The sequence below is a fragment of the Adiantum capillus-veneris genome, chromosome 7, assembly GCF_014529385.1.
Source record: "Adiantum capillus-veneris isolate H3 chromosome 7, ASM1452938v2, whole genome shotgun sequence".
NCBI classification, from domain to species: domain Eukaryota; kingdom Viridiplantae; phylum Streptophyta; class Polypodiopsida; order Polypodiales; family Pteridaceae; genus Adiantum; species Adiantum capillus-veneris.
In genome coordinates, this window is record NC_140937.1 from 139,258,870 (window position 1) to 139,285,355 (window position 26,486).

Below are 26,486 nucleotides of genomic sequence, written 5' to 3' on the forward strand. Positions count from 1 at the left end.
TACTAGGGATAATAAGCACTACCGAAGAAGAAAGATCCGGTCTATACCAAATCAGCACGATGGTCAGGAGAATTGGGTCGGCATCAAATAGGACACATGCTCAAAAGCATCTGGCCGATACATGCGAAGAATTAACCTCTACGGAGGTTAAGTCAAAAGCAAATCAGTAATCAGATCTGCCTCGCTCCATACCAACATTTGCTCTACAAAAGGTATCTGGTTCGCCTCAGATTAGCGTACGGTTTGCCTCATGTCAACGTATGGTTCGCTTCAGATCAGCACATGGTTTGCTCCACAAATGAAGGCCTATTGATGGTCTTGATGAGATGGGCATATTTGAGGGTGTCAATATCGTTTTGCTCAGTGATCATGCCATGGTCGGGACCTACGACACAAAGGTGATCTATCTAGAAGATTTTTGGCAAATTGGCGAGCTTTAAAAATATCAAAGTGTATAGTCGCTGCTCTCTTTCTCTCTCTCTCTCTCCTTCAATCCCTGGTCAAAAACTTCTCCACTTGGCAACCTCTTGGAGGCCCCATGTTTTGGAAAACCTAGTCTGCCAGGCAAAAAGAACTGCAGCTGGTGCCCTCCATGGTTGGCTACGACAAGGAAGCCCACCGGGGCTCCCACCTTCGCTTGGGAGCTTGTCGCATTTGACTCCACCTTGCGCACCTGGATCTCCCTGCACACCCTACTCCCCACCCGTTGCTTAGACACAGCCCTTGCGGCCTTGGGGCGGGGGGGGGAGGCATGTTGTTCGCTGGTGCTGAACTCTTCTATCGGGGCCAATATTCCTTCGGTCGTGGTGTTCACGACAGTACGATGCCAGAGCGGTTTAGCTTGCTTTGTATGTGCGCCCCACAAACCAACCTCGCTTGCTTGGGGTGGTGGTGTTGATGATTCGGCCTTCTTTGTAGATGATACCGTCTTCACCCTTACTGAGTTCGATTGGCATGCCTACTACTTCCTCGTGATCAACCCTCTTACTGGCTCATATACCATTTAGGTGTGTAGTAGGAAGCCCCAATTTTTCCAAGGCAGGCACGACAGCTGTGGGTTTACTGAGCTCTCTCTCTCTCTCTCTCACACACACACACACACACATGTACACACAAACACTTATACTTTGTGCTCCTCCTACCTTGCGCGTAAATGGTCTGCTGCTTGCTCTTGCTCTCGACCTCGTGATGCTCTCGCCCTCGTGGTCAAGCATAGCCCTTGCGGCCTTGGGGGGCGGGGGGGGGAGGCATGTTGTCCACTGGTGCTGAACTCTTCTATCGGGGCCAATGTTACTTCGGTCGTGGTGTTCACGGCAGTACAATGCCAGAGCGGTTTAGCTTGCTTTGTATGTGCACCCCACAGACCAAACTCGCTTGCTTGGGGTGGTGGTGTTGATGATTCGGCCTTCTTTGTAGATGATATCGTCTTCACCCTTAATGTGTTTGATTGGCATGCCTACTACTTCCTCGTGATCAACCCTCTTATTGGCCCATATACCATTTAGGTGTGTAGTAGGAAGCGCCAATTTTTCCAAGGCAGGCACGATACCATTTAGGTGTGTAGTAGGAAGCGCCAATTTTTCCAAGGCAGGCACGACAACTGTGGGTTCTCTCTCTCTCTCTCTCTCTCTCTCTCTCTCACACACACACACACACACACACACACACACACAAAACACTATACTTTGTGCTCCTACCTTGCGCGTAAATGGTCTGCTGCTTGCTCCTGCTCTCGACCTCGCGATGCTCTCGTCCTCACGATGACATAAGTAACAAGCAGCGCTATCTTTATCACACGTCGAAGCGAATTTAAAAATAGCCTCAAAAAGCCTAAAAAACGGCCTAAAAATTGTGTACCCAATTTCATAGGCAGCTCGCCTATATCACTTCCTGCAAGCAGGCAGTGCCAACAAAGAGGATTTATGCCAAAATCTAAGGTATATATCTAACGTGGGGTTTGGCATTTGATTCGAGTTCATGAGTCGAAATCGAATATGAGACACAGAGTCCAGACACAACGATCGTAATGCCCATCAGAACTCCTTTGGCTTTTTCTGATTAAACACCGATTAAACACCAATTTTAAGTGTTGACAGGATAAGACATAAAACTTGCATTGATAAAACTTGCATTGATGATCATAAGAATACCATCGTTGTGAGAGAGCAGACGTTGCTATGCAGGACATCTAGGCAACCTTGCTAAGAATGTGTGTGTGCGCGCGCGTGCGTTCATGCGTGTGTGTGTGTGTGTGTGTTGTGTGAGAGAGAGAGAGAGAGAGAGAGAGAGAGAGAGAGAGAACAATCTATTCAACCCGCAACCTTGTTAAAGAGACCTGGCAGTTTAGATACTAGAGAGGACTAGCCAGTGCTTATAGACGGTGCTGGTGGGAGCTAGCGAGCTAGGCATGCGGGCCGTGGCCACCATGACCGCCATGCCCCTTATCGTAGCTGCCGCCATGGCCCTTGCCCTGGTCGCCTCCATGGCCGTTGTTATAGCCGCCCTTGCCACCTTGACCGCCATGCTGATCATAACCACCGCTGCCCTTGCCGCCATAGTGGCCCTTGTCCCCACCCGCGTTCGCGAGGCTCGCCACCCCCATCGCCAAAAGCATGGCAAGAAGCAGCAGTGCCAGACCCTTGTTGCCACCCACATAAGAAGAGGTCGCCATTGCAGCACTTAAGCAGACTCAAACGCTTCTGACTAGCTAGTGAATACCTTGCTAGAGGTGCAGAATGCAAGAGATGGAGAGACGGTGTGCATGCTGCGTCCTTTATAAAGGCTCGCCTTGAACACGTTTTTCTTCGGCCTTACAACTTTGCCAGACCTCCGTTGAAATTTTCATGCCTGTCACTTCTCTTCTTTTGACCCTTTCCACATTGTCCAGAACTCCAGTACAGTGCCTGGTGCCACACGCATCCAGCAAAGCGCACGTGCCACTTTTCACTGTTCTTGTAATTTGTGAGATACGACCTTCTTGGTAAAAGGATAGCCTTAGGGCCATCCAAGTGTCACAGCAACTCTATCAAGTCCGAAAAGATCCGGGCCATTTTGAGGACATTGAAAGAAATCCTGCTAGTTGGAAGCTTCAAGCTTCAAGCCAGGCGCAGAGAGAGAGAGAGAGAGAGAGAGAGAGAGAGAGAGGGTGCATGGAAAATGGGCTCAAACCCACCTTCGAAGTTGTGTTGTCTTCTTAGATCCTACCAAGTTTCTATACACGTCTGTATGAACACCACAAATAAATGAGGGCTACCCTCGATATCCTGGGTGGTGGCCTCTTTATGACATAAATAGTGAAATCTAGCTTGATCCTAATGATGCTAGTAGGCGTGTCAAATTTTACTTTTGGGGTTCATTAAGGGGAATCCGAAGAGATTCCCCCTCAGTTTGAAGCAAAAAAAAGTCAGGATGAGCAAGTGGAGGAGAGAGAAGGGACAGGTGTAAATGTGGGAGGAGACTGGATAGAGGATCCGTTGCCATGCTACGAATCATCGTCATTAACCCCTTATGGAGGGGAGAGAGAGAGAGAGAGAGAGAGAGAGAGAGAGAGAGAGAGAGAAACAGAGAGGAGTCTATGCCACGCTCCATGTACTGTTACGAGAGAGAGAGAGAGAGAGAGAGAGAGAGAGAGAGAGAGAGAGAGGCTTGATGCAAAGCAAGCTATGGCAGTTCGGCTTGAGGGAGAGCTTGACGAAGTTGCTTGTAAGTGGAGAAAAAAAGTGTCGCTTTTAATAGCATTTGATAATCACAATTCTCATGATATATCAGTGTCTATTCCAGTTGATTACATTCACATCAATGCCAGCAAATAAAAACCCTCTGTTTTGGAGCACACAGGGCTCGTAGATGGTGGTGAGATAACATCATCATAGCCATGGCCATTGTGTGCCCTCTTGCAGTATCGTGTGGTCCATCCCTCTTCCTCCCTCGTACTCAGAGAGCTGTAAATTTCCCCACAAGCTAGCCTTTTTCTCCTCCAATAATATAGTCCCAGCTTTATTTCTCTCAAAGTGTTTCCGTAGAGTACAGAGTTGATAGCTGGCTGCGATACCGTGAGCCCTCGATGGTTGCACTGCTACTTAGGATATAATACCCACTAATGTTCAAAGAATCAAAGTGACATACCATGCAGGTTTCCCCTCCCTAACACCCTGGCACACTCTCCCACCACAAGCCCTTCTCTCGCCCTACAACAGTCCCTTCTGTAGTCTCCCCTTGTTGTCGCTTTGGAATCTTCCCTTGCGGTCTCCTTAGAGTCTCCCCTTTCTTTTCGATCTCTCTTTTCTTCTCTCCTGCACCACTCACGGCCCTACTCTAATGTGCCACCTCTTCTCTTGTAGACGTTGCCACCCTTGCTGGGTCGTGTGGCTGCCCCTCTTTTGCATAGCTTACGGCCACGTTCCCTTGCTAGTCCTCCTCCTCTATCTCCTACGCTCGGCTCATGCCACACGGCGTCTGTCTATAGCTTCTCCAAAGCGATCCTCTCACTCCACCCTTGTAGCGCCCTTCAGAAATCCCCTTTGACGGCCCTTTTTGTCGCATACTGAGACCGAGATTTTCCTTCATGGACCCTCCACGTTAAGGCAAGGCCTCCCTCTCTCTTCTCTACAGTCCGTGGCCACCCTTTTACTCCTCTCATCTGCATGCTAACTCCCCTCATGCCATGCAACTCCACCTTTGCCAGTTGCACACCCGTTCTCACCCCGTTGCTCCCGTTCAAGAGTGCCATCCTTTCCCAGCTACAACTCATCAGCTCAATTTTGCTTAATAAACTCCAACTAACTTTATACATACATACATACATACATACATACATACATACATACATATATATATATATAAACATCTGCTTCCCACAATTAGCTTACACATCCACCAAGGTACTACTAAAACGCAACATGTCCGACCAAAGCATTGCTACACAACATATATCTTTGATAACTTCATCATCATTGCCTTGGGCATATCCTGCTACGAATGCACTACAAGAGACAACACTCTTTTACTTCTCGACCTGCTAAGCATATCTCTCAAATAGGCATGATCTATATCCTTTGGTTCTAATTCCTATCGTGGAAGAGGAGCAACACAATATCGACCTCCTCTGAACCTGCACAGCCTCCAATCTGTGCCAAGTTCTTTTATCTGCTCCATGATCTAGATTCATCATCTGGTAATTGCACTTCACAAATCTTTACTCCATATTCTTTACATATCCAACTGGCATCCAATAGATTGAAACCCTATATCGTTTACCCCCCCAAACTCAAGTATGTTGTAGCTAATCATGCACATGACTTGACTTTCAAGCTTGAATCTGGAAGCTCTATCAAGATCAAGTATGATCTAGCTCGTCTTGCACATGGAATGGTCGTCAAGTCCTCTCTTCTAATATCGATCTAAAAGATGTGAAGATATCCCAACTGTCCAAAGAGATTGAATGAAAGCTAGCCATGTAAGCTTCTTGCTAATCTTAGAAACCACAAAACCCAGAAAATAAACTTAAACGCTGACGGACGCAAAGCGGACCCCGAACCCCGACGGCCTCTAAAACGCCGAGGGCCGAATGGCTCGCCTCAAGCCTGCCACGGTAAAGCGAACAGCAGGCACCACCTAGCTTTGAGCGGCTAGGACGCAAAGCCCACGGTGATATGAACACCACAAGCCTACACACCGAGAGAAAGAAAAGGGGAGAGAGAGAGAGAGAGAGAGAGAGAGAGAGAGAGAGAGAGAGAGAGAGAGAGAGAGAGAGAGAGAGAGAGAATACTTGCAATTGATGAAAACAACCTCGGGGGTGTGAGGGTGAGTTATTTCTGCAATATTTACAAGGTGGCATGCCGTGATGGTAGAGAGGTAGGGAGAGGAGATGGTGCAACCTACTTGGTGTGTTCTCTAGGGCGACTCAATGACGGTGAATACTCATTGCCAAGAGCGTGCATACATGTGTGCATCGACCATTGGAGTCGAGAGGTGGATGTGGTTCCCTTCGCATGGTGCAATTTCCAAGGCAAACCCAACACACAAGACCCCCCTCCCCGTGATGGTGATGGTGTCAATCCCTCCTACTACACTCTACCCAATGCTTGGTTCCACATAAGTTGCCCCCCCCCCCCGATAGTGACCTCTCTGTGCCAATTTATAGGTGTTGGCTACTTGGATTATGGTAATCCCAGTGTGGTTAGGGTAATCTTAATCGGGGAGACAAAGCAAGTGGTGGGCCCGGTGTGGTTGACCCTTGCTTTGTTTTGGGGAAGGTTATTAAAAGATGGGAATCTCTAGGTGGGCCTTTGTCACCATCACCTAGAGAGAGGATATTTACAAAATGGAAATTTACAATGGCTCGGGTGAAAAACTGAAGATAATGGTAAAATAACCTAAAAATTACTGGGATGCCATCATGGTTGCGTGTTGCCGGTGAATGGCGTGCTGCCGGTGCGTCGGTGTCGAGCATACTTCTTTTCGGAGTCGGTCGGGGCATGCCTTTGGCGCATTTCTGTTTTTTGTTGTTGGCGGCGTGTGCTTTGGATCCTTCTTCTTTTTGTTTGTTGATGTCGTAGCCTTTTCCTTCGTATTGCGGTGCAGTGCGTATATACGTGTGTATGTATTTGTGCATGAGGCGGGTGTGTGTGCGTTTTGTATAGGTATGTGTGTGCGAAAGTATGCGTGGAAAGGGGAGCTATATATATATAATGTATATATATAATTTTTTTTATTTTTTATTTTTCCTTCTACGGATGGCCGGCGGCTTACTCTTCTGCGCAAGGCGGAAAGGGAAGGGGGGGGTAGGATAGGGGGTGTGAGTGTGTGTGGGTGGGTGAGTGTGTGTGTGTGTGTGTGTGTGTGTGTGTGTTGTGTTGGCGTATTTGCTGCTGCCCGCATGGCGTGTGTGTGTGTGTGATCGAATGCAGCGCGCGGCGCACAGCGCATGGGGAGAGAGAGAGAGAGGGGGGGGGGGGGGGTTGTGGGGTGTGTGTGTGAGTGAGAGGGAGTGTGTGTGTGAGTGTGGGACTGCAACGCTGCCAGAGAGAGAGAGAGAGAGAGAGAGAGAGAGAGAGAGAGAGAGAGAGAGAGAGAGAGAGAGAGAGATTTGGCGTGGCCTGCCGGTATCCGGATGAGGATGAGAGAGAGAGAGAGAGAGAGAGAGAGAGAGAGAGAGAGAGAGAGAGAGAGAGAGAGAGAGAGGGAGCTTGGCGTGGCCGTGAGAGGGAGAATGAGGGAGAGAGGGAGAGGGGGGGGGGGGGGGGGGGGGGGGGTGTTGTCTTGCATGGGGCTTGAGGACGAAGGGGAAATAAGTCAATGGGGTGGGTGTAAGGGAATATATCTGCAGGCCAAAGAGGGGGGGGGAATGAGGCCGGGGGGGGGGAATTGAGGGTAGAGGGTAATGGGAGAGGGGATAGGGTGAGTGTAAGAGTGAGGGGGGGGGGGGGGTTCTCACGTGGCTCACACCGAGGGAGCACGAGAGAGGGGTTGGGGGTTCCTTCTCTGAGTTTCTGTCTGGCCGGGGAGGGTGAATCGGGAGGAGAGAGATATTAGGGAAGGGGTATGTAGGGAAAATGGGGGGGGAGAGAGTGCAAGGGTTTTATCCGATGCCCATAGGGCGGGAGGGGGAAAAAATAAGTTACGGTGGGGGGGTACTGAGAGTGGGGGGGGGTGTAATGAGTTTCTTCTTTTTTTTTCTACTTGATTTCCGAAAGTCGGCTATCATTAGCTTCAGATTGTGTTAATCTGTTTGGGTCTCTAAGAATGACTCCCATTATTTCGATGCTACTGTCACTCCCGTCGGTGGTGGTTGTGTCTTCTCCTGAGGTAGACGAGGAGTCGCTGGTGGACTCGTCTTCTGAAGCCTCCAAGATCATATTGCGCTGCTTTCCAGTCCTCATGTCATAGAATATGGACTTCCCTTTAGCATCCTTCATCTGGATCATCCCGGTGCTCCAGTCTTGTTTGGCTTCCATGGCCATAAGCCAAGGCCTTCCAAGAATGATGGGGTAGCCCTCCCCTTTGTGTGACATTACGAAGATGTCTACTTCCACTTCCGTATTGAATGCTTTTACTTTGACCGCATTTACAATGCCTACGCATTTCACTCTTACATTGTTTGCCATCTTGGCTCGGCAGGGTGCTGGCCTACTTACCTCTAGACCTAGGTGGTGCATCATCTTCTCACTCATGACGCATATTTGCGTGCCACCATCTATGTAGACGTTTGAAATCCGCTGCCCTTTTATGTGAGCGTCCATGGTTGGCAAGATGTCATCGAGATCCCTCCCTGAGATAGCCCCAGCTATCCGTGGTTTTGATTTCCTGGTACTTACCATTTTCGTCCATTGCCTCCTCATTCTGGGTGCACGGTGGAGTAATTGGGGCCAATTTATCTTTGGGCCCTGCATTAACACATCCTGAACTAAGTCATAGGGTTGTGCTTCCTCACCTAGTGAGAAGTCTACGATGTCTATCTTCCGCCGCGGTTTAGCTGCTTGCTTTCTAGACTCGGCTTTCCCTTTCATCTTCTCTTCTTTTTGAGATGCCTCCTCGTGCCTCGCACGCTTCACTCCCATAGCATCCACTTCTTCTACCTTCGCTTTTCCTTTGTGCTTCTCTCGAGCTGACTCTTCTACCTTCGCCTTCCCTTTAGCCTCTAAGCTAATGACACTCATCGCTTGGTTCACCACAGGTGGTGGGGGTAGTGGCGGAATGAGAGGTTGGGGTGGTGGTTGTTGTTGTATAGGTGGTCGCAGGATTTGGATTGTTGGGATTGGTCCTGGCTGCCTTGGTGGTGGTCTTACTCTTGGTGGAGAGATCTGATTCTGTCTCCCCCCTCTATTGAAATTCTGCCTTCTTGGGTGTGGGCAATAGTACATTCCATGGCCGTCTTCCCCGCAGTTGTAACAGTGGTATTCTAGGTTCTGCCTTCGTTGTCCTCTTCCTTGTTCTAGATTTCTGCCAGATGCATGCCCTTGCTGCACCAGATGCACAGATAAACTCTCTAGTTGGGTGGTGATGCCACTCAATAGGTCTTGTTGTTCCTCTGTTGTCTCCTGTGGTTGGACTCTATGATTGGTTGTTGCAGCCACTGGGGTTGGTCGGGCTGAGCTTGTTTCCTCTGATTCATTTACTCTTGCTTGCATGCGCAGCTTCTTGTCTTTAAGGCGGGCTACTTCGACTGCCAACTCATATGTTGCAGGAAACCTTCCCTTCACCTTCTCTCTAAGCGGCGAATATAGACCAGCAATGAAATGGTCCTTCTTCAGGAAATTAGGCGCTCCTTCGCCTTCCTCTAGTGTGGCAACCCACCTCTCCCATAAGTCCACAAACTTTGACTCGTAGGTGGCGTACTCCAACAGGCCTGCCTGCTTTAATTCTGTCAATAGCTGCCATAGCTTCTCCGAGGTTGTGCCTCCACCAAACCTCTTTACAAAATCAGCCCTTAACACATCCCATGCATTCTTGGTAGCCTGTGGCAATGCATTATACCAGGACTTGGCCTCTACTTTCATCAGTAGAGGAAAAATTCTGAGTCGTGAAGTGTCCTCATCTTTGTTGGAGACGACACAAGCAATTTCAAAATTGTCCAAAAAATCAGTGGTGAGATCCTCACCCTTCTTTCCACTGAACGTGGGGAAAGAAACACTTACCATGGTGGTGACTCGGGAAATTACAAACCTTTTTTTTTTTTTTTTTTTACATCAACAGCAACGGCTCATAGCGGTTTTACAGGGGCCAACGGATAGGCTAAAACAGGATAAAAATAGAGACATTAAAGGAATGATGGTAATCTAGTATGGGGAGAATGATAGGGTTCATGGAAATGAGGATTTCTCCTAGTATTGCCGCACCGAATAGGTAAACGATCTTCTGTTGGTAGAAGACTGTCCTATCTACATAGATATTCACATGCATATGCTGCAGGAATCTGAATGGGAATGCCGTCAGCCCGTTTTCCATCATGCACAAAGGGTGAAATACTTACTTATACTCTTACCGTGCCAGTGTTGATGAGTCGGCACATCCACAAGAGGTCGTCACCTTTCATGGGATCTACCCTTCCTTCGTTGCTTAGCACCTACGGGGTGATGGCGACGCGTCTGACCACTCCCAGTCTCTTGGCTAACAGCAATTGTAGGTAATTTCCATAATCGACGTGTTGCATGAATTCTACTCCATTCAGCTGCAGCTCATCTCCAGCCCACTGGGTCTCTCCCGTGTTAGAGAGCTTCTTCAGGATAAGTTGTACAGGGAGGGGAGGAAGGTCCTCCACTCGCTTCCCAAAACAGCGAGAGCAGTAGCCGAACCACTCTTCTCTAGGACATGGGAATCTTCTCACCACTTCTTCTTCTGGATTGTCGAAGTGGATTGGTAGCACTCGCATGTGTCGTGCAAATCGGTAGGCGACCTTCCGCCGCTTAGCTTCGGATGACTTCTTCTTTGACAAAGTGGGTACAACCCGGCTCTCTGAGCTTGAAGCACTTGCTTGGCTAGATGCTTCTCCCTTCGGGGTCATGTGTTTCAAGGCTAGCCTATCTTCTCCTTGCCCTTGGCTCGAGCAGCCCCTTTAGGCCACTTTGGGGTTTTATCTTTGACTGCAGTTTCTTTAGGGAAAAGAGGCCTCACCGTACGCTTTCCTTCCTTGACGTGAATGACCTCCTTGCGATGAATGTCAATGTAGAAGACTTCAGCCCTTCCGCTGCCTTCGTTGCTGGCACTCATCGACCGTGTGCCTTGGTTGACAATAGTGATGGCACCTCACCAATCTCCCACCTGATGCTTTCGATTTATAGTTAGAACGAGCGACACGACATGGAGAATTTACCTCTTGAATGTTGATGGCACTGCAGCCTGGTAGTAGCACCTCAATGAAGGTGGCTAGGGCCTCCTTCGTCTCTTCTTCTTCCGTCCTCCAGTTAGAAAATTCCTTTAGCCACTCGTCCATGATTGATAGTGGGCGTCACTTTCAACATTGTAAACTGAAGGGTCTTAGAAAATCCCTCCTCGGTGGGGGCACCAAATGACGGACGCAAAGCAGACCCCGAACCCCAACGGTCTCTAAAACGTCGGGGGTCGAATGACTCGCCTCGAGCCTGCCATGGTAAAGCGAACAGGGGGCACCACCTAGCTTTGAGCGGCTGGGACGTAAAGCCCACGGTGATATGAACACCGCAAGCCTACACACCGAGAGAAAGAAAAGGGGAGCGAGAGAGAGAGAGAGAGAGAGAGAGAGAGAGAGAGAGAGAGAGAGGGAGGGAGAGAGAGAGAGAGAGAGAGAGAGAGAGAGAGAGAGAGAGAGAGAGAGAGAGAGAATACTTGCAATTGATGAAAACAACCTCGGGGGTGTGAGGGTGAGTTATTTCTGCAATATTTACAAGGTGGCATGCCGTGATGGTAGAGAGGTAGGGAGAGGAGATGGTGCAACCTACTTGGTGCGTTCTCTAGGGCAACTCAATGACGGTGAATACTTATTGCCAAGAGCATGCATACGTGTGTGCATCGACCATTGGAGTCGAGAGGTGGATGTGGTTCCCTTTGCATGGTGCAATTTCCAAGGCAAACCCAACACACAAGACCCCCTCCCCGTGATGGTGATGGTGTCAATCCCTCCTACTACACTCTACCCAATGCTTGGTTCCACATAAGTTGCCCCCCCCCCCCCCCGATAGTGACCTCTCAGTGCCAATTTATAGGTGTTGGCTACTTGGATTATGGTAATCCCAGTGTGGTTAGGGTAATCTTAATCGGGGAGACAAAGCAAGTGGTGGGCCCGGTGTGGTTGACCCTTGCTTTGTTTTGGGGAAGGTTATTAAAAGATGGGAATCTCTAGGTGGGCCTTTGTCACCATCACCTAGAGAGAGGATATTTACAAAATGGAAATTTACAATGGCTCGGGTGAAAAACTGAAGATAATGGTAAAATAACCTAAAAATTACCGGGATGGTGTCATGGTTGCGTGTTGCCGGCGAATGGCGTGCTGCCGGTGCGTCGGTGTCGAGCGTACTTCTTTTCGGAGTCGGCCAGGGCATGCCTTCGGCGCATTTCTGTTTTTTGTTGTTGGCGGCGCGTGCTTTGGATCCTTCTTCTTTTTGTTTGTTGATGTCGTAGCCTTTTCCTTCGTATTGCGGTGCGGTGCGTATATACGTGTGTGTATGTATTTGTGCATGAGGCGGGTGTGTGTGTGTGTTTTGTATAGGTATGTGTGTGCGAAAGCGTGCGTGGGAAGGGGAGCTATATATATATATATATATATATATATATATATATATATATATATATATATATAATTTTTTAATATATTTTTCCTTCTGTGGATGGCCAGCGGCTTACTCTTCTGCGCAAGGCGGAAGAGGGGGGGGGGTAGGATAGGGGGTGTGTGTGTGTTGTGTGTGTGTGTGTGTGTTGTGTTGGCGTATTTGCTGTTGCCCGCATGGCGTGTGTGTGTGTGTGTATCGAATGCAGCGCGCGCGCACAGCGCATGGGGAGAGAGAGGAGAGGGGAGGGGGGGTGTTGTGGGGTGTGTGTGTGAGTGTGGGACTCCAGCACTGCCCGCGAGAGAGAGAGAGAGAGAGAGAGAGAGAGAGAGAGAGAGAGAGAGAGAGAGAGAGAGAGAGAGAGAGAGAGAGAGAGAGAGAGAGAGAGAGAGAGAGAGAGAGAGAGAGAGCTTTGGCGTGGCCTGCCGGTATCCGGATGAGAGACAGAGAGAGAGAGGGAGCTTGGCGTGGCCGTGAGAGGGAGAATGAGGGAGAGCATGTCATAATAATCAATATCTAATTCTCCTAAATGATTTTCTCATATTAAACTGATCATTTAATGTGGGGAGGTACCAGGGGAGAAAAAGCTAGAATATTGGTTAAGCTAGCAGACCGGCCACAGTAGGGATCCAAAGGAGAGAAAATAGGGATCAAAAGGGGGGGCCATCTGCAAAAGAACCATGTGCAACAATGGGCTAAAAAGACCCTAAGGTTCAGCCCATTAAGACTTCCAAAAGGCTAAGGTTCCAAAATTCAAAGGTTGTGTCCAAAGGTCAACCCTAGGGAAAATTGGATGCTTAGTGTGTGTACAAAAGTCTTCTTCAAAGCCTACAAAGGAGGGGGCGAGCCCATTTAGTAGGGGATGAGAGAGAAAGCCACACACACACACACAGGCTCCCTTTACACAAAGGGAATTAGGGACACATGTCAGCTCCCTAGGCCAGATGCCCACAAGGTGTGCCCAATTCCTATTGGAAGACCCTTGAAGTGGACCAATGAGAATTAAGCTAGAGTAAATCTAGTTTAATTAATTTAAAAACATTTAATAAAAGAAACCAATGAGAATTAAGTCTCCTAGAAGACTATTGGGCAGTCTCCCAAGGGGTCCAATGAGCATTCAGGAGCCCCATGGCTTGCCTGATTCCTATTGGCCAGGAGGCAAAGGGGTCCAATGAGAGTTTAGTTTAATTATTTAATTACCTAAAGCTCTCACAAAAGGGGAAAGGGGGACACATGTCAGAAGGCTATCACTTATGCTGCTTAATTGTAATTGCCTTGACTTGGGGAGGGCCAATGAGGCTTCAGCAAGAGCAATTAGCAAGAGGGCTCGCCCAAGAGAGAGAGGGGGCTGATTTTTGCAAGGCATTATCACACACACACTCACACAAGCTCATGTGTGAAGAAAGAATAGTCTATCTCCTCCCAAGCTTTAATGGAGAGCTCATCACCTACTCCAAGCTTGTGAGATAGAAGCCTACATCAACACTCTCTTGGCATGTGGATGCAAATCCAACCAAGAGCCAAGCTTCAATGCATGCTCATCTTCTCTACCAAGCCAATTACTAAGCTAAGCTATGCTAATATGAGTGATTATGTGAGGAGATGTACATCTTTCTCGTAAGATACTCCTTCTTCCTCTCAATCTACTCTCATACCCTGCTAGCTCTCACCATCTTCGAAGGTGTGTGAGGTCTTGGGTCTGAGAACGGGGATAATTCAAGTTGTGTTTGTTAAGTGTTTTGCTTAGTGCATGAAGTTTCTATCTTTATTGCACTAGCTAGTCTTGAAGGAACACAAAGAATTGTATTGTACAATGTCCCTCTTGATGGGAGAAACCATAATACAAAGCCTTTTGGAGGGGGGACCGGCTCCATGAAAATCCGGTCCTCAACTGTTGTCAATAGCTTAATTTCTCTCTCTTTTGAAAGTATTGTTGATGCTATCTAGCTAGGTGTTATGCTTTTTGTTGCTCTCTCCACCCAAGCACTCTTGTAATTCTCATTAGAAATCTATTCTAATGAAATGCCCACTATGTTCATGCTAATTTCCGCTACACATAAGTTATTAGGCGCGTAAAAAGTTTACACCTAAAAGTTTATTATTCCGCTACGCCTAAAAAGTTTACACCTAAAAGTTGTTTGAATGGCTGACAATAGTAAAGAGAGTAAAATTAATGTTGATAACTTTGATTTTGCTCATGAACAAGCTACTAATGATGCTTCAATGCTTGTTAACTATCTTGTTTCTAGGCTTCAACAAGCCATGGGCAATCCATCTCTCCAAAGTGAAGTGCAACGGCAGCTCCGTGCTCACGGGATTCTCCAAGCTCATCACCATGATGAGAGAACACCTAGGAAGCCTCCTTGTGAGACTACCAAAAGAGGTCTCTCTCCGATTCGGGAAGAAGAAGAGAATCCATATGAAGGGCTCAAGAATTTACTTCTTGATGATGCATCTCCTTCCCAAAGGAGAACTCAAGAGCCTCCACCGAAGGAACGAGAAAGAAGCGAGTCTCCCGCCACCTCGGCGGAGATGGCTCCACGAAGACGGCGGGCTAAACGCTCTCCATCACCACCAAAGCGGAGAAGACCATCACACTCTTCTCCACACCATAATTCAAAGAGGGATGATAAAAAGCAAGAGAAGAAAAAGGCGAGAAAGAGGACACCCTCTTCTCCATCTTCTTCATCCTCTTCCTCTTATGAAAGCTATGGTGAAGACGACAAAGATCAAGACAAGAAAAAGGGGAGAAAGAGGTCACCCTCTTCTCCACCTTCTTCAAATTCTTCACCTTCTGAAGAAAGTGATGGTGCAACCTTTGAACCATCAAAAAGAAGAGGCCATAGGAAATCCTATGCCTCATGGAAGAGGTCGTCCAAGTTGAAGAAATTCAAAGAGGGAGGGAAGAGCATCTCTTTCCTTACCTATGATGGTACCTTTGGTGCTACGGACAAAGTCTTGGCCTTTATCCAACAATTCGATGCGGCGTTTGGAGATGAGGGCTTCACGGAGTCCTCTAAGCTACACCATGTAGCTATGCACTTTCAAAAGTCCGCCAGACAATGGTGGTCTAGCCTACGAGCCAATGGTGAAGCTCCACGAACATGGAAGGCTTTAAGAGCTTCCATTATGAAGCAGTTTTTGGCCACCGATGCCAAAGACAAAGTACTCACCGAATGGCGAAGCTTAAAGCTCTCTCCCAATGAATCCATCCACAAATATGTAGACAAGTTTTGGGACTTACAACTCAAAGCCACTGTCTTCAAAAAGTTGGATTTTGGAGAGCAAAATTAACCATTTTTTTGCGGGCTTAACCGAAGAAATGGAGGAGTATGTCAACTCCCAAAGACCACGTACCATATCGGCGGTAATACACCACACTATGGTCGCCTCTCGAATCAATTTCCAAACGGGGGCAAAAAGAAATAATAAGCCCCCAAAAAATAAGGGTTCCAATGAGCCTAAGGGGAAGGACAATGTCCAAAAGTCTCCTAAGGGCAACTCCAACAAAGCTAAAGAGAAGGGAGTTTACAAAGGTAAGAGTAAACTCTCTCCTGAAGAGCTTGAGCGTTATCGTAAGGATAACCGGTGTTTCAAGTGCGGCGAACAAGGGCATGCGTACCGCGCTTGTCCCCAAAAGAACAACCACCAAGATCCTCCTAGAGCTTCCTTGGTTGAAATCCAAGAGGAGGAGACGCACCAAACTCACCACAAAGGATATCCTCTATGCCATGCTTGGGGAAAGGTAAGAGAACATGATGCTTTTATTCTCTTTGACCCTGGTTCTACTCACAATTTTATATCTATGGAGTTAGCGACCAAGCTAGGCATACAATCCTACGAGATGGGAGATGTCCTACCCGCAGACAGTGCCTTCAAGGGGCAAGAAGCTTCAGCCACTCCCTTAATTGGGAAATTGAGGCTTCATGTCCAAGGCTATGTGGACAAAGAGGACTTCTTTATCCCTCCTCTCAAGCATGAGGATGTAATCCTAGGGGCACCATGGTTTGACCGCCTGGCTGCCGATGTTAAATTTCTTGAAAGGAGAATCTCCTTTAAGTTCAGGGAAAAAGACATGTATATAGATGCTAAGGAAATGGGTAACACCATCCCCATTGTACATACACCAGCTTTCAACAAGTCAATAAGGAGCTCTATTTCCGTGTACATGATTTTTGTTAAAGACTCTCAAAATGAACCTAATGCTTTAGCAAAAGAAAATAAAAGCAACCAAAAGGAATTAGAGTTATCCAATTTTCTCAAGGGGTTTCAAGATGTTTTTATTGACGACATCCCTTGTGAGCTACCTCGTAAACGAGGTAATGATGACCATGCAATTGAACTTCTTCCAGGAAGTTCACCGCCTAATAAACCTCCTTATAGAGTTTCTCAAGCTCAACAAGAGGAGATTATGCGGCAAGTGCATGAGTTAGATGAGAAGGGTATGGTTAGGCCAAGCTCATCTCCATTTTGCTCACCTGTGCTATTAGTGCAAAAGAAAGACGGCACATATCGTATGTGTGTAGACTATAGAGCACTAAATAGGATCACTATCAAGAATAGGTTTCGCGTTCCACGGGTAGAAGACCTATTTGATAAGCTACAAGGATTGACCTACTTCAGTAGGGTTGACCTAAAAAGTGGCTATCATCAAATAAGGATAGTTGATCAAGACATTGTAAAGACCGCATTTCGTACTACATTTGGTCTTTACGAATACATTGTCATGCCCTTTGGCTTGACCAATGCACCAGCCACATTCAGTCGCTTGATGGAGAAGCTGTTCATGCCTCATCGAACCTTCACTGGAGTGTTCTTTGATGATATTATCATCTACTCTAATTCATTGGAGGAACACAAGCAACACCTCCAGGTAATATTTCAAGTTTTAAGAGAGAATAAACTTTATGTTAATCGAAAGAAAAGTGAATTTTTCTTGCAAGAGATTCAGTATTTAGGTCACATTATCTCTCAAGATGGCATCCAAATAGATCCATCCAAGTTAGAGGTAATAAAAGGATGGCCTAAACCAAGGAATCTTCATGAACTAAGAAGCTTCATAGGTATGTGTGCATACTATAGACGCTTCATAGAAAAGTTCTCACAAATTGCGGGACCATTGCATGACCTAACAAAAAAAAGCGTTAGGTATACATGGTCTGCTAAGGAGAACAATGCTTTCGAAAATCTTAAAGAAAAGCTTATCTCTCAACCTGTGCTTACACTACTGGATCTCTCAAAACCATTTGAGGTCCAATGTGATGCTTGTGGTGATTGCCTTGGAGGTGTTTTGCTCCAAGAAGGGCACGCCATAGGCTATGAGAGTCGAAGGCTCGACCCTATTGAGCAAGCTCTAGGCATATATGAAAAAGAACTCCTTGCATTTCTACATGCCGTAGACTCATGGAAGCACTATTTATTGGGGACTCCTTTCATTCTGCGAACGGATCACCAAAGTCTTAAGTACTTCATGACGCAGACCAAGCTCTCCGACAAACAAATGAGGTGGGCAAATTTCCTTTCGCAATTTCATTTTCATATTGCTCACATTGCTGGCAAGTACAATCAAGTAGCCGATGCACTCTCAAGACGGCCGAGAGTGAATGCGGTTTCCATAGCAACTCACAATGATCTATCTTCAATGATAGATGAGTATGCTATTGATCCGATTTTAGAGATGTGATTTCAGCCCTGCATTAGGGAAGAAAGAAGAACCATTACTTTACAAGATGGTTATCTTCTCTATGGCAATAGACTATGCGTACTAACTCACTACGTGAGAAAGTAATGTATGAATCTCATGCTCCACCTTATGCGGGGCATAGAGGATTCAGTCTACCTTAAAGGGAATTGAAACATATTTCTATTGGCCTACCATGAAAGTGAACATACAAGAGTATGTTTCCAAATGTGTGGTATGCCAAAAGACAAAATTTGATAGAGGGAAGCAACTTGGATTGCTTCAACCCTTGCCAATCCCTAATTCACCATGGGAGAGCATATCCATGGATTTTATCTTTGGATTGCCTAAGTCTATCCATGGGAATACGGGAATATGGAATAGTAGACAGGTTAGTAAACAAGCTCATTTTATACCTGTCAAAAAGACTATCAAAGCCCATCAAATGGCAACCCTCTTCATTTCACAAATTTCAAGTACCATGGCTTGCCAATGTCCATAGTGTCGGATAGAGATCCTAGAATGACCAGTAATTTCTGGAAGGGTCTCTTTGAGAATTTAGGGACAAGGCTAAACTTCTCTTCGGCCTATCATCCACAAACGGATGGCCAAAGTGAAATAGCTAACCTAACAATTCTCGATCTACTAAAAGCCTATGTAACGGAAGTAGATCAAAGATCCCAATGGAGAAGTACTTACCCTTAGTGGAGTATGCTTACAATAACACTGTACATACTTCCACGGGAAAAGCACCTTTCGAGGTAATTGAGGGAAGATCAAAAAGTCCCTTGCTACTTAAGGTACATGGGAAGATCTTCGCTGCAGATGAGTATAGCCGAGACCTACAAGAATCTTTTCAAAAGATTAAAGATGCTATCTCTATCTCACAGCAAAGGCAAAAGCTGCTGCTGACAAGCACAGAAGAGCCCAAGCCTTTAAAGAAAACGATTGGGTCTTGTTAAAGTTTCCCAAGGCTCGATTAAGGCACACGACGGGCAAGAATCCTACGGGCCACCAAAAGTACTATGCTAAACTAGCAAAAAGGTACTATGGTCCCTTCCAATTCTTAGGCCAATCAATAAGATGTCCTATCAACTTAAGTTGCCCATCATTGGCTCATACACAATGCTTTTCATGTGAGCCTATTAAAGCCTTACAAAGGAGAGCCACCTCAAGAACCAACTATTGAAGACCCACGGAGATCGAGGACCAAGAAGAGGTGCTGCAGCCCGAGTCCATTCTCCGACATGAAGACAAGGTACTAAGAGGCGGTAAGACTATCCGACGATATCTTATTAAGTTTAAGAATTATCCTTTTAAAGATGCTAGATGGATGCAAGGCATACAATTAAAGGATAACCTAAACCTTGTCAATGCTTACAATGCTTCCCAAGAGTAAGCAAACGTACAAACTGTTAAAAATGAAAAAAAAAAATTGTCTTATAAGACTCTCTTTTTCTTTATTTGTGCACAAAAATGAAGTAGTATGCATGCTTAGATCAAGTTTGCAGAGACGACGTCTCCCAAACACCAAGTAGAGCTTGTCACTCTACTATGGAAGACTGATAGGACTAATGTGCAGACATGCTTGCGGCAGCCTCAGGCTCTCAAGTGCCAAATGGACTAGTTATCCATTGTGGAATGATGTCGTAGGGTAACATAGGGATCCTCTACCCTCTAAGAAAAGGTCTCATGAATATGCTTTATCTTCTCTACACCATAGTCGAGGACGACTATGATTTCAAGAGACAGGTAATGTCATAATAATCAATATCTAATTCTCCTAAATGATTTTCTCATATTAAACTGATCATTTAATGTGGGGAAGTGCCAGGGGAGAAAAAGCTAGAATATTGGTTAAGCTAGCAGACCGGCCATAGTAGGGATCCAAAGGAGGGAAAATACGGATCAAAAGGGGGGGGCCATCTGCAAAAAGAACCATGTGCAACAATGGGCTAAAAGACCTAAGGTTCAGCCCATTAAGACTTCCAAAAGGCTAGGTTCCAAAAATTCAAAGGTTGTGTCAAAGGTAACCTAGGGAAAAATTGGATGCTTAGTGTGTGTACAAAAGTCTTCTTCAAAGCCTACAAGGAGGGGGCGAGCCCATTTAGTAGGGGATGAGAGAGAAAGCCACACACACAGGACACAAGGCTCCCTTTACACAAGGGAATTAGGGACACATGTCAGCTCCCTAGGCCAGATGCCCACAAGGTGTGCCCAATTCCTATTGGAAGACCTGGAAGTGGACCAATGAGAATTAAGCTAGAGTAAATATAGTTTAATTAATTTAAAAACATTTAATAAAAGAAACCAATGAGAATTTAAGTTCTCCTAGAAGACTATTGGGCAGTCTCCCAAGGGGTCCAATGAGCATTCAGGAGCCCAAGGGCTTGCCTGATTCTATTGGCCAGGAGGCACAGGGGTCCAATGAGAGTTTAGTTTAATTATTTAATTACCTAAAGCTCTCACAAAGGGAAAAGGGGGACACATGTCAGAAGGCTATCACTTATGCTGCTTAAATTGTAATTTCCTTGACTTGGGGAGGGCCAATGAGGCTTCAGCAAGAGCAATTAGCAAGAGGGCTCGCCCAAGAGAGAGAGGGGGCTGATTTTTGCAAGGCATTATCACACACACACTCACACAAGCTCATGTGTGAAGAAAGGAATACTCTATCTCCTCCCAAGCTTTAATGGAGAGCTCATCACCTACTCCAAGCTTGTGAGATAGAAGCCTACATCAACACTCTCTTTGGCATGTGGATGCAAATCCAACCAAGAGCCAAGCTTCTGCATGTTCATCTTCTCTACCAAGCGAATTAATAAGCTAAGCTATGCTAATATGAGTGATTATGTGTGGAGATGTACATCTTTCTCGTAAGTTACTCCTTCTTCCTCTCAATCTACTCTCATACCTGCTAGCTCTCACCATCTTCGAAGGTGTGTGAGGTCTTGGGTTGAGAACGGGGATAATTCAAGTTGTGTTTGTTAAGTGTTTTGCTTAGTGCATGAAGTTTCTATCTTCATTGCACTAGCTTAGTCTTGAAGGAACACAAAGAATTGTATTGTACAATGTCTCTCTTGTGGGGAGAAACCATAATACAAAGCCTTTTGGAGGGGGGGACCGGCTCCATGAAAATCCGGTCCTCAACTGTTGTCAATAGCTTAATTTCTCTCTCTTTTGAAAGTATTGTTGATGCTATCTAACTAGGTGTAATGCTTTTTGTTGCTCTCTCCACCCAAGCACTCTTGTAATTCTCATTAGGAATCTATTTAATGATATGCCCACTATGTTCATGCTAATTTCCGCTAGACATAAGTTATTAGGCCATTAAATGTTACAGAGGGGGAGGGGATAGGGGTGAGGGGATAAGAGATAGAGAGAGTGTGTGAGGGACAGTGAGGGGAGAGGGGGAATGGTGGGGTATGGGAGATGTGTGGGTGAGAGGGAGAGGGGGGGGGGGGGGGGGGGGGGGGGGGATGAGGCCGGGGGGGCGTCAGTGATTGAGCCGAGCGGGTGGGGAAGAGGAGGAGGGGTCGGGGGGGGGAGGGAATATTGGCGGGCCAAAGAGAGGGAGGGGGGGGGGGGGGGGAGGGGGGGAATTGAGGGTAGAGGGGTAATGGAGAGGGGATAGGGTGAGTGTAAGAGTGAAAGGGGGGGGGGGGGGGGGGGGGGGGGGGGGGGGGGGGGGGGGGGGTTCTCATGTGGCTCACACCGAGGGAGCACAGAGAGAGGTGGCGGGGTTGGGGTTCCTTCTCTGAGTTTGGTGCCTGGCCAGGGAGGGTGAATCGGGAGGAGAGAGATATTAGGGAAGGGGTATGTAGGGAAAATGGGGGATAGGGAGAGGGGAGGGAGAGAGTGCGAGGGTATTAGGGAAGGGGCGTAGGTGTGGGGGAGGAGAGGCGGGGTTGGCGGCGGGGGAGGAGGGGGGAGGAGTGGGGGGGTAGATTTTGTAAGGGTTTCTACTTCTAGATTTTCAAAACGAAACGCATTTCCACACAATCTGCTAAAAAAACATCTGCATTCCATTGAAACCTCGATCTACACTTCAATATCCTCCAGGGTCCCAAGGCATATACATCAACCAACTTAAGAGTACACTCATAGGCAATAGGTTTCTCACTTAGGTCAAACGACCGCATCATAGAGCTAAGCATCTCTATCAATGATGTACATATCAACACTTAAACATCACCACCTCTAGTTGCAAAGGTCCGAGCATCTGAAAGTAGCACATCTAGTGCTATGACATTTATATAACCCTATTTTGATCTTGGATAGCTACTTGAATGCCATCCGAAATAGGCACAAAATACTCCAAAGCCTCATTGAGCATCTGCATCAACTCTTCATTATCTGCATCATGTTCTGGATCAATTTGTCGACTTCTCAAGAAATAAGAGGCTCAAAATCCCTCAAGTTTATCATCCAAAAGTTCCTTCTCTCTTATATGAAAACATCATGTAGCCAACCTATGGTTACATTTGCCATCCCTCCAATCTCTCACCCCGGCTGATTCACGTCAGGTTCACCAAAAATGTCGGAGTGAGTTTTGCGTATCTAGGAACACACGGGGTGCTTGGCTGTGAGCGTGTGTATTATAGAGATAGCATAATCAGAAAATTAAATTGCTCAGTTGAGTGCAAAAAAACCAGACAATTGAGAGATAATTGGCTATAGCCGGGTTAAATTGAGACAGTTGGAGAAATACACGGCTTAATTTAAGACGATATAGATATTCAAATTGAATTGTGAGTGATAGAGATATAGCGAAGTATGGAGTCTTGATGCAAAACAAGCTATGGCAGTTCCGCTTGAGGGAGAGCTTGACAAAGTTTCTTGTAAGTAGAGAAGAAAAGTGTCGCCTAGCAACAATTGATAATCACAACTGTCACAATATATGTCAGTGTCTATTCCAGTTGATTACATTCAAATCAATGACATCAAATAAAAACCCTCCGTTTTGGAGCACACAGGGGTCGTAGATGGTGGGATTTTCCTTGTCTCCTAGAGGGCTTAATCAAGTGGTGCTCAAAGCATGTCAAGTGTGTACGACGTTAGCAAAACATGGAAATAGAAGATGAATTTTGGATGTCTTTGTGTGTTGAGTGTGGTCCCCTGATGGGCTTGCAAGAGAGGGATAACGAGAGAGAACGGGATATGGGAGTGTAAATGTGGGAGGAGACTGGATAGAGGATCCGTTGCCATGCTACGAATCATCGTCGTTAACCCCTTATGGAGGGGGGAGAGAGAGAGAGAGAGACAAGGAGGAGTCTATGCCACGCTCCATGTACTGTTACGAGAGAGAGAGAGAGAGAGAGAGAGAGAGAGAGAGCGAGAGAGAGAGAGAGAGGAGAGAGAGAGAGAGAGAGAGAGAGAGAGAGAGAGAGAGAGAGAGAGAGAGAGAGAGAGAGAGAGAGAGAGAGAGAGAGAGAGAGAGAGAGAGAGAGAGAGAGAGAGAGAGAGAGAGAGAGAGAGAGGCTTGATGCAAAGCAAGCTATGGCAGTTCGGCTTGAGGGAGAGCTTGACAAAGTTGCTTGTAAGTGGAGAAAAAAAGTGTCTCTTTTAACAAAAATTGATAATCACAATTATCATGATATGTCAGTGTCTATTCTAGTTGATTACATTCACATCATTGCCATCAAATAAAAACCCTCAGTTTTTGAGCACACGCGGCTCGTAGATGGTGGTGAGATAACATCATCATAGCCATGGCCATTGTGTGCCCTTTTGCAGTATCATGTGGTCCATCCCTCTTCCTCCCTCGTACTCAGAGAGCTGCAAATTCCCCACAAGCCAGCTTTTTTCTCCTCCAATAATATAGTCCCAACTTTATTTCTCTAAAAGTGTTTCCGTAGAGTACATAGTTGATAGCTGGCTGCGATACCGTGAACCCTCTATGGTTGCTTTGGAATATTCCCTTGCGACCTCCTTAGAGTCTCCCCTTTCTTTTCGATCTCTCTTTTCTTCTCTCCTGCACCACTCACAGACCTACTCTACTGTGCCACCTCTTCTCTTGTAGTTGACACCCTTTCTAGGTCGTGTGGTTGCCCCTCTTTTGCATAGCTTATGGTCATGTTCCCTTGCTAGTCCTCCTCCTCTATCTCCTGCACCGCTCGGCTCATGCCACACGGTGTCTGTCTATAGATTCTCCAAAGCGAGCCTCTCACTCCACCCTTGTAGCACCCTTCAGAAATCCCCTTTGACGGTCCTTTTTGTCGAATACCGAGACAGAGATTTCCCTTCATGGACTTCTCTCCTCCTGTTTATTGCCCTCCTTACCACCCTCGAAGTTAAGACTGGGCCTCCCTCTCCCTTGTCTATAGTCCGTGGCCACCCTTTTACTCCTCTCATCTGCATGCTAACTCCCTTCATGCCATGAATCTCCATCTCTACCAGTTGCACCCTTTGTCGGGGGTTTTGTATTCGAAAGGTGAGCCAGAAAGGCACGGGGCCCTTGGCTGTGAGAGGTGTGAGAGAAAGAGTTACATCAGACGCAAATAATGAAGAGAGACCTTAAAATAGACAGATTGAAACTTGATAGCTCAAATCGAATATTGAGCACTATCCCTGTTTCAATCAAAAATTAATGGAGGAGTTTATGCTCCTTACAAGGATTATCCTGCTTTAATCCAAGTGCTAATCAAGAAAATCATTACTGAACTGCCTTGAACTACTTCGTTTTCCTTCTGATTCTTCCCGTTATGGATTTAGGAGCTTCGAATTCCAATGGCCTTAGGTGGTCCAATTTGGCTTAAGGCTACCGGCTTAGGATTTATGGCTTAATTCCAGGTTTGCATGGGCTTAGGCGGTATAGATTATGATTGGAACCAACTATGGATGCTTGGGTTTAGAGCTTAGGATTATACAGATTAGGGAAGCTTGGGATTATGATGGCTTGTTTTAGAGTGCTTAAGATTATCCGGGTTAAGGATTGGATGGCTTATGATAGCGAGATTAGGATTATGATGGCTTGGAATTCAAAGAGTTTGTCTTCGAGAGCTTAGGCTTCCCATTAGAGAGCTTACGCTTGGCTAATGAGATAAGAGATTAGGCTTAGCTTCGAGTGTTAAGGCTTAAGATGATCCGAGAAAGTTTTGCTTAAGAAGCCTATGGACTCTGGCTTTCTTTCCGGGAGAGAAGGACATCAATGAAAAGAGGAGAGAGTTAAAAGAGACGTCTTCCCTTTTTTTTATAGGTTGCATGCCCTTACTTTCCAAAATTCTCCAACCCATTAGCGATGTTGCTAATGGGTAGCCACTCTATGACGTGGTAGCCCGATTTTTTACCTTCACAAAAATGTCGCAAGCGGTGCCGAATTGCTGCGCGAGGAGCTCATGCGCAACATAATTCGTCACTGTGGCGAGCTCATCCGACACTCGATACGGCCAATGCGAGTGCATCCCTTCCTTCCTGCGCATCCCTCGCTACCTGTCCACGCTAGACTTCCTTTTTATTTTCTTTTCCTCCACACTTAAGCCCTAGTTTGTTTACAATGAGCGGCCATTGAATCTCTTGTTTTGGTCGGACGGCCTCCCTTTGGTTGCCTTTGGGTGGCCATAGGTTGTGGGTGGCCTTAGCTTTTTAGAGGGCACCACATTTGTCATACATATCGACCAAAGCATCTTCTGACAGCGGCTTCCATTTAAAAAAACACCGTATTGGTATAAATATCGACAAAAGCTTTCCTAAGTTTCGGCAATTATCCTGGGCAAGCACTACTCCTCTTTTGCCATCCATAACCGGCCATGGTTTGTCGCTGTGGAGACCATCAGACTTGAAAATACACCTGCTAGTGGAGATAGCCTTCTATTGACACCATACCTGGCATATATATTGACCAAGGCATTGCATTTGGCTCTGACGGCTCCTATGGTTTGAATAAATGAATCTGAACTGCTATTAGCCAACCATGTATATAATTCGACTTTAGCACTGGCAGATGAACTTGAATGATCAACGCGACCAGAGCGGTTCGGAACCCGCCGCCCCCGGTGATACTTAACACTAGTCCTGTAAAAAATCAGCCACTTTTGTGGCAGCTTTTTGAGACTTTTGTAAACAATTTCTCAATAGTATGTTAGTTATCTAAATAGAAAATGGTTTCAGGGAATTGTGAACAACACTCAATATGAGTTCATAAAAATAGTACATAGCTAAATGAAGTTTTGAAGGTGTCTTTTCATTGCCATCTTCTACAACTAATTTGTGTTGATGGACAAATTTTTTATATTTTCTTTTGAAAGTAAATCAAATCATTGTTAAGCAGGCCCAAACTTCTTTGAAAAATCCCTCAATAGGTATGTGATAGATGTACCAATATTTTTTAAACCATATACAAAGATTGTCGACATTTTTTACCTCTCCAAGTTAAGTGTTGAAGTGTAGTTTTACGTAAAATTTACTAATTTTAGAAAAGTAATTTTTTTATTTTTGATCTTTTTATGTAAATTGTGTATCTAGAATCCTTTTTCATATCTTGCACCCATAATTAAGAAGTTTCATGAAATTTTGATGTCATATACAAAAGCTATGTTTCATTTACTAAAATCGTGATGTGAGCCATTGTT

The 26,486-nt window shown here is 46.1% G+C and overlaps 1 protein-coding gene and 1 pseudogene across 1 annotated transcript; one reads left to right on the top strand and one right to left on the bottom strand.

The window, feature by feature from the left end:
* Window positions 1-260: 260 nt before the first annotated feature.
* LOC147454698 (uncharacterized) lies at window positions 261-771 on the top strand (annotated as a pseudogene).
* A 1,535-nt stretch (window positions 772-2,306) lies between these two features.
* Window positions 2,307-2,749, bottom strand: LOC147454699 (uncharacterized). Its single transcript, XM_086517407.1, has one exon. It carries the CDS (start codon window positions 2,669-2,671, stop codon window positions 2,402-2,404), a length of 270 nt encoding a protein of 89 aa, XP_086373533.1. The 5' UTR covers window positions 2,672-2,749; the 3' UTR covers window positions 2,307-2,401.
* Window positions 2,750-26,486: the final 23,737 nt, after the last annotated feature.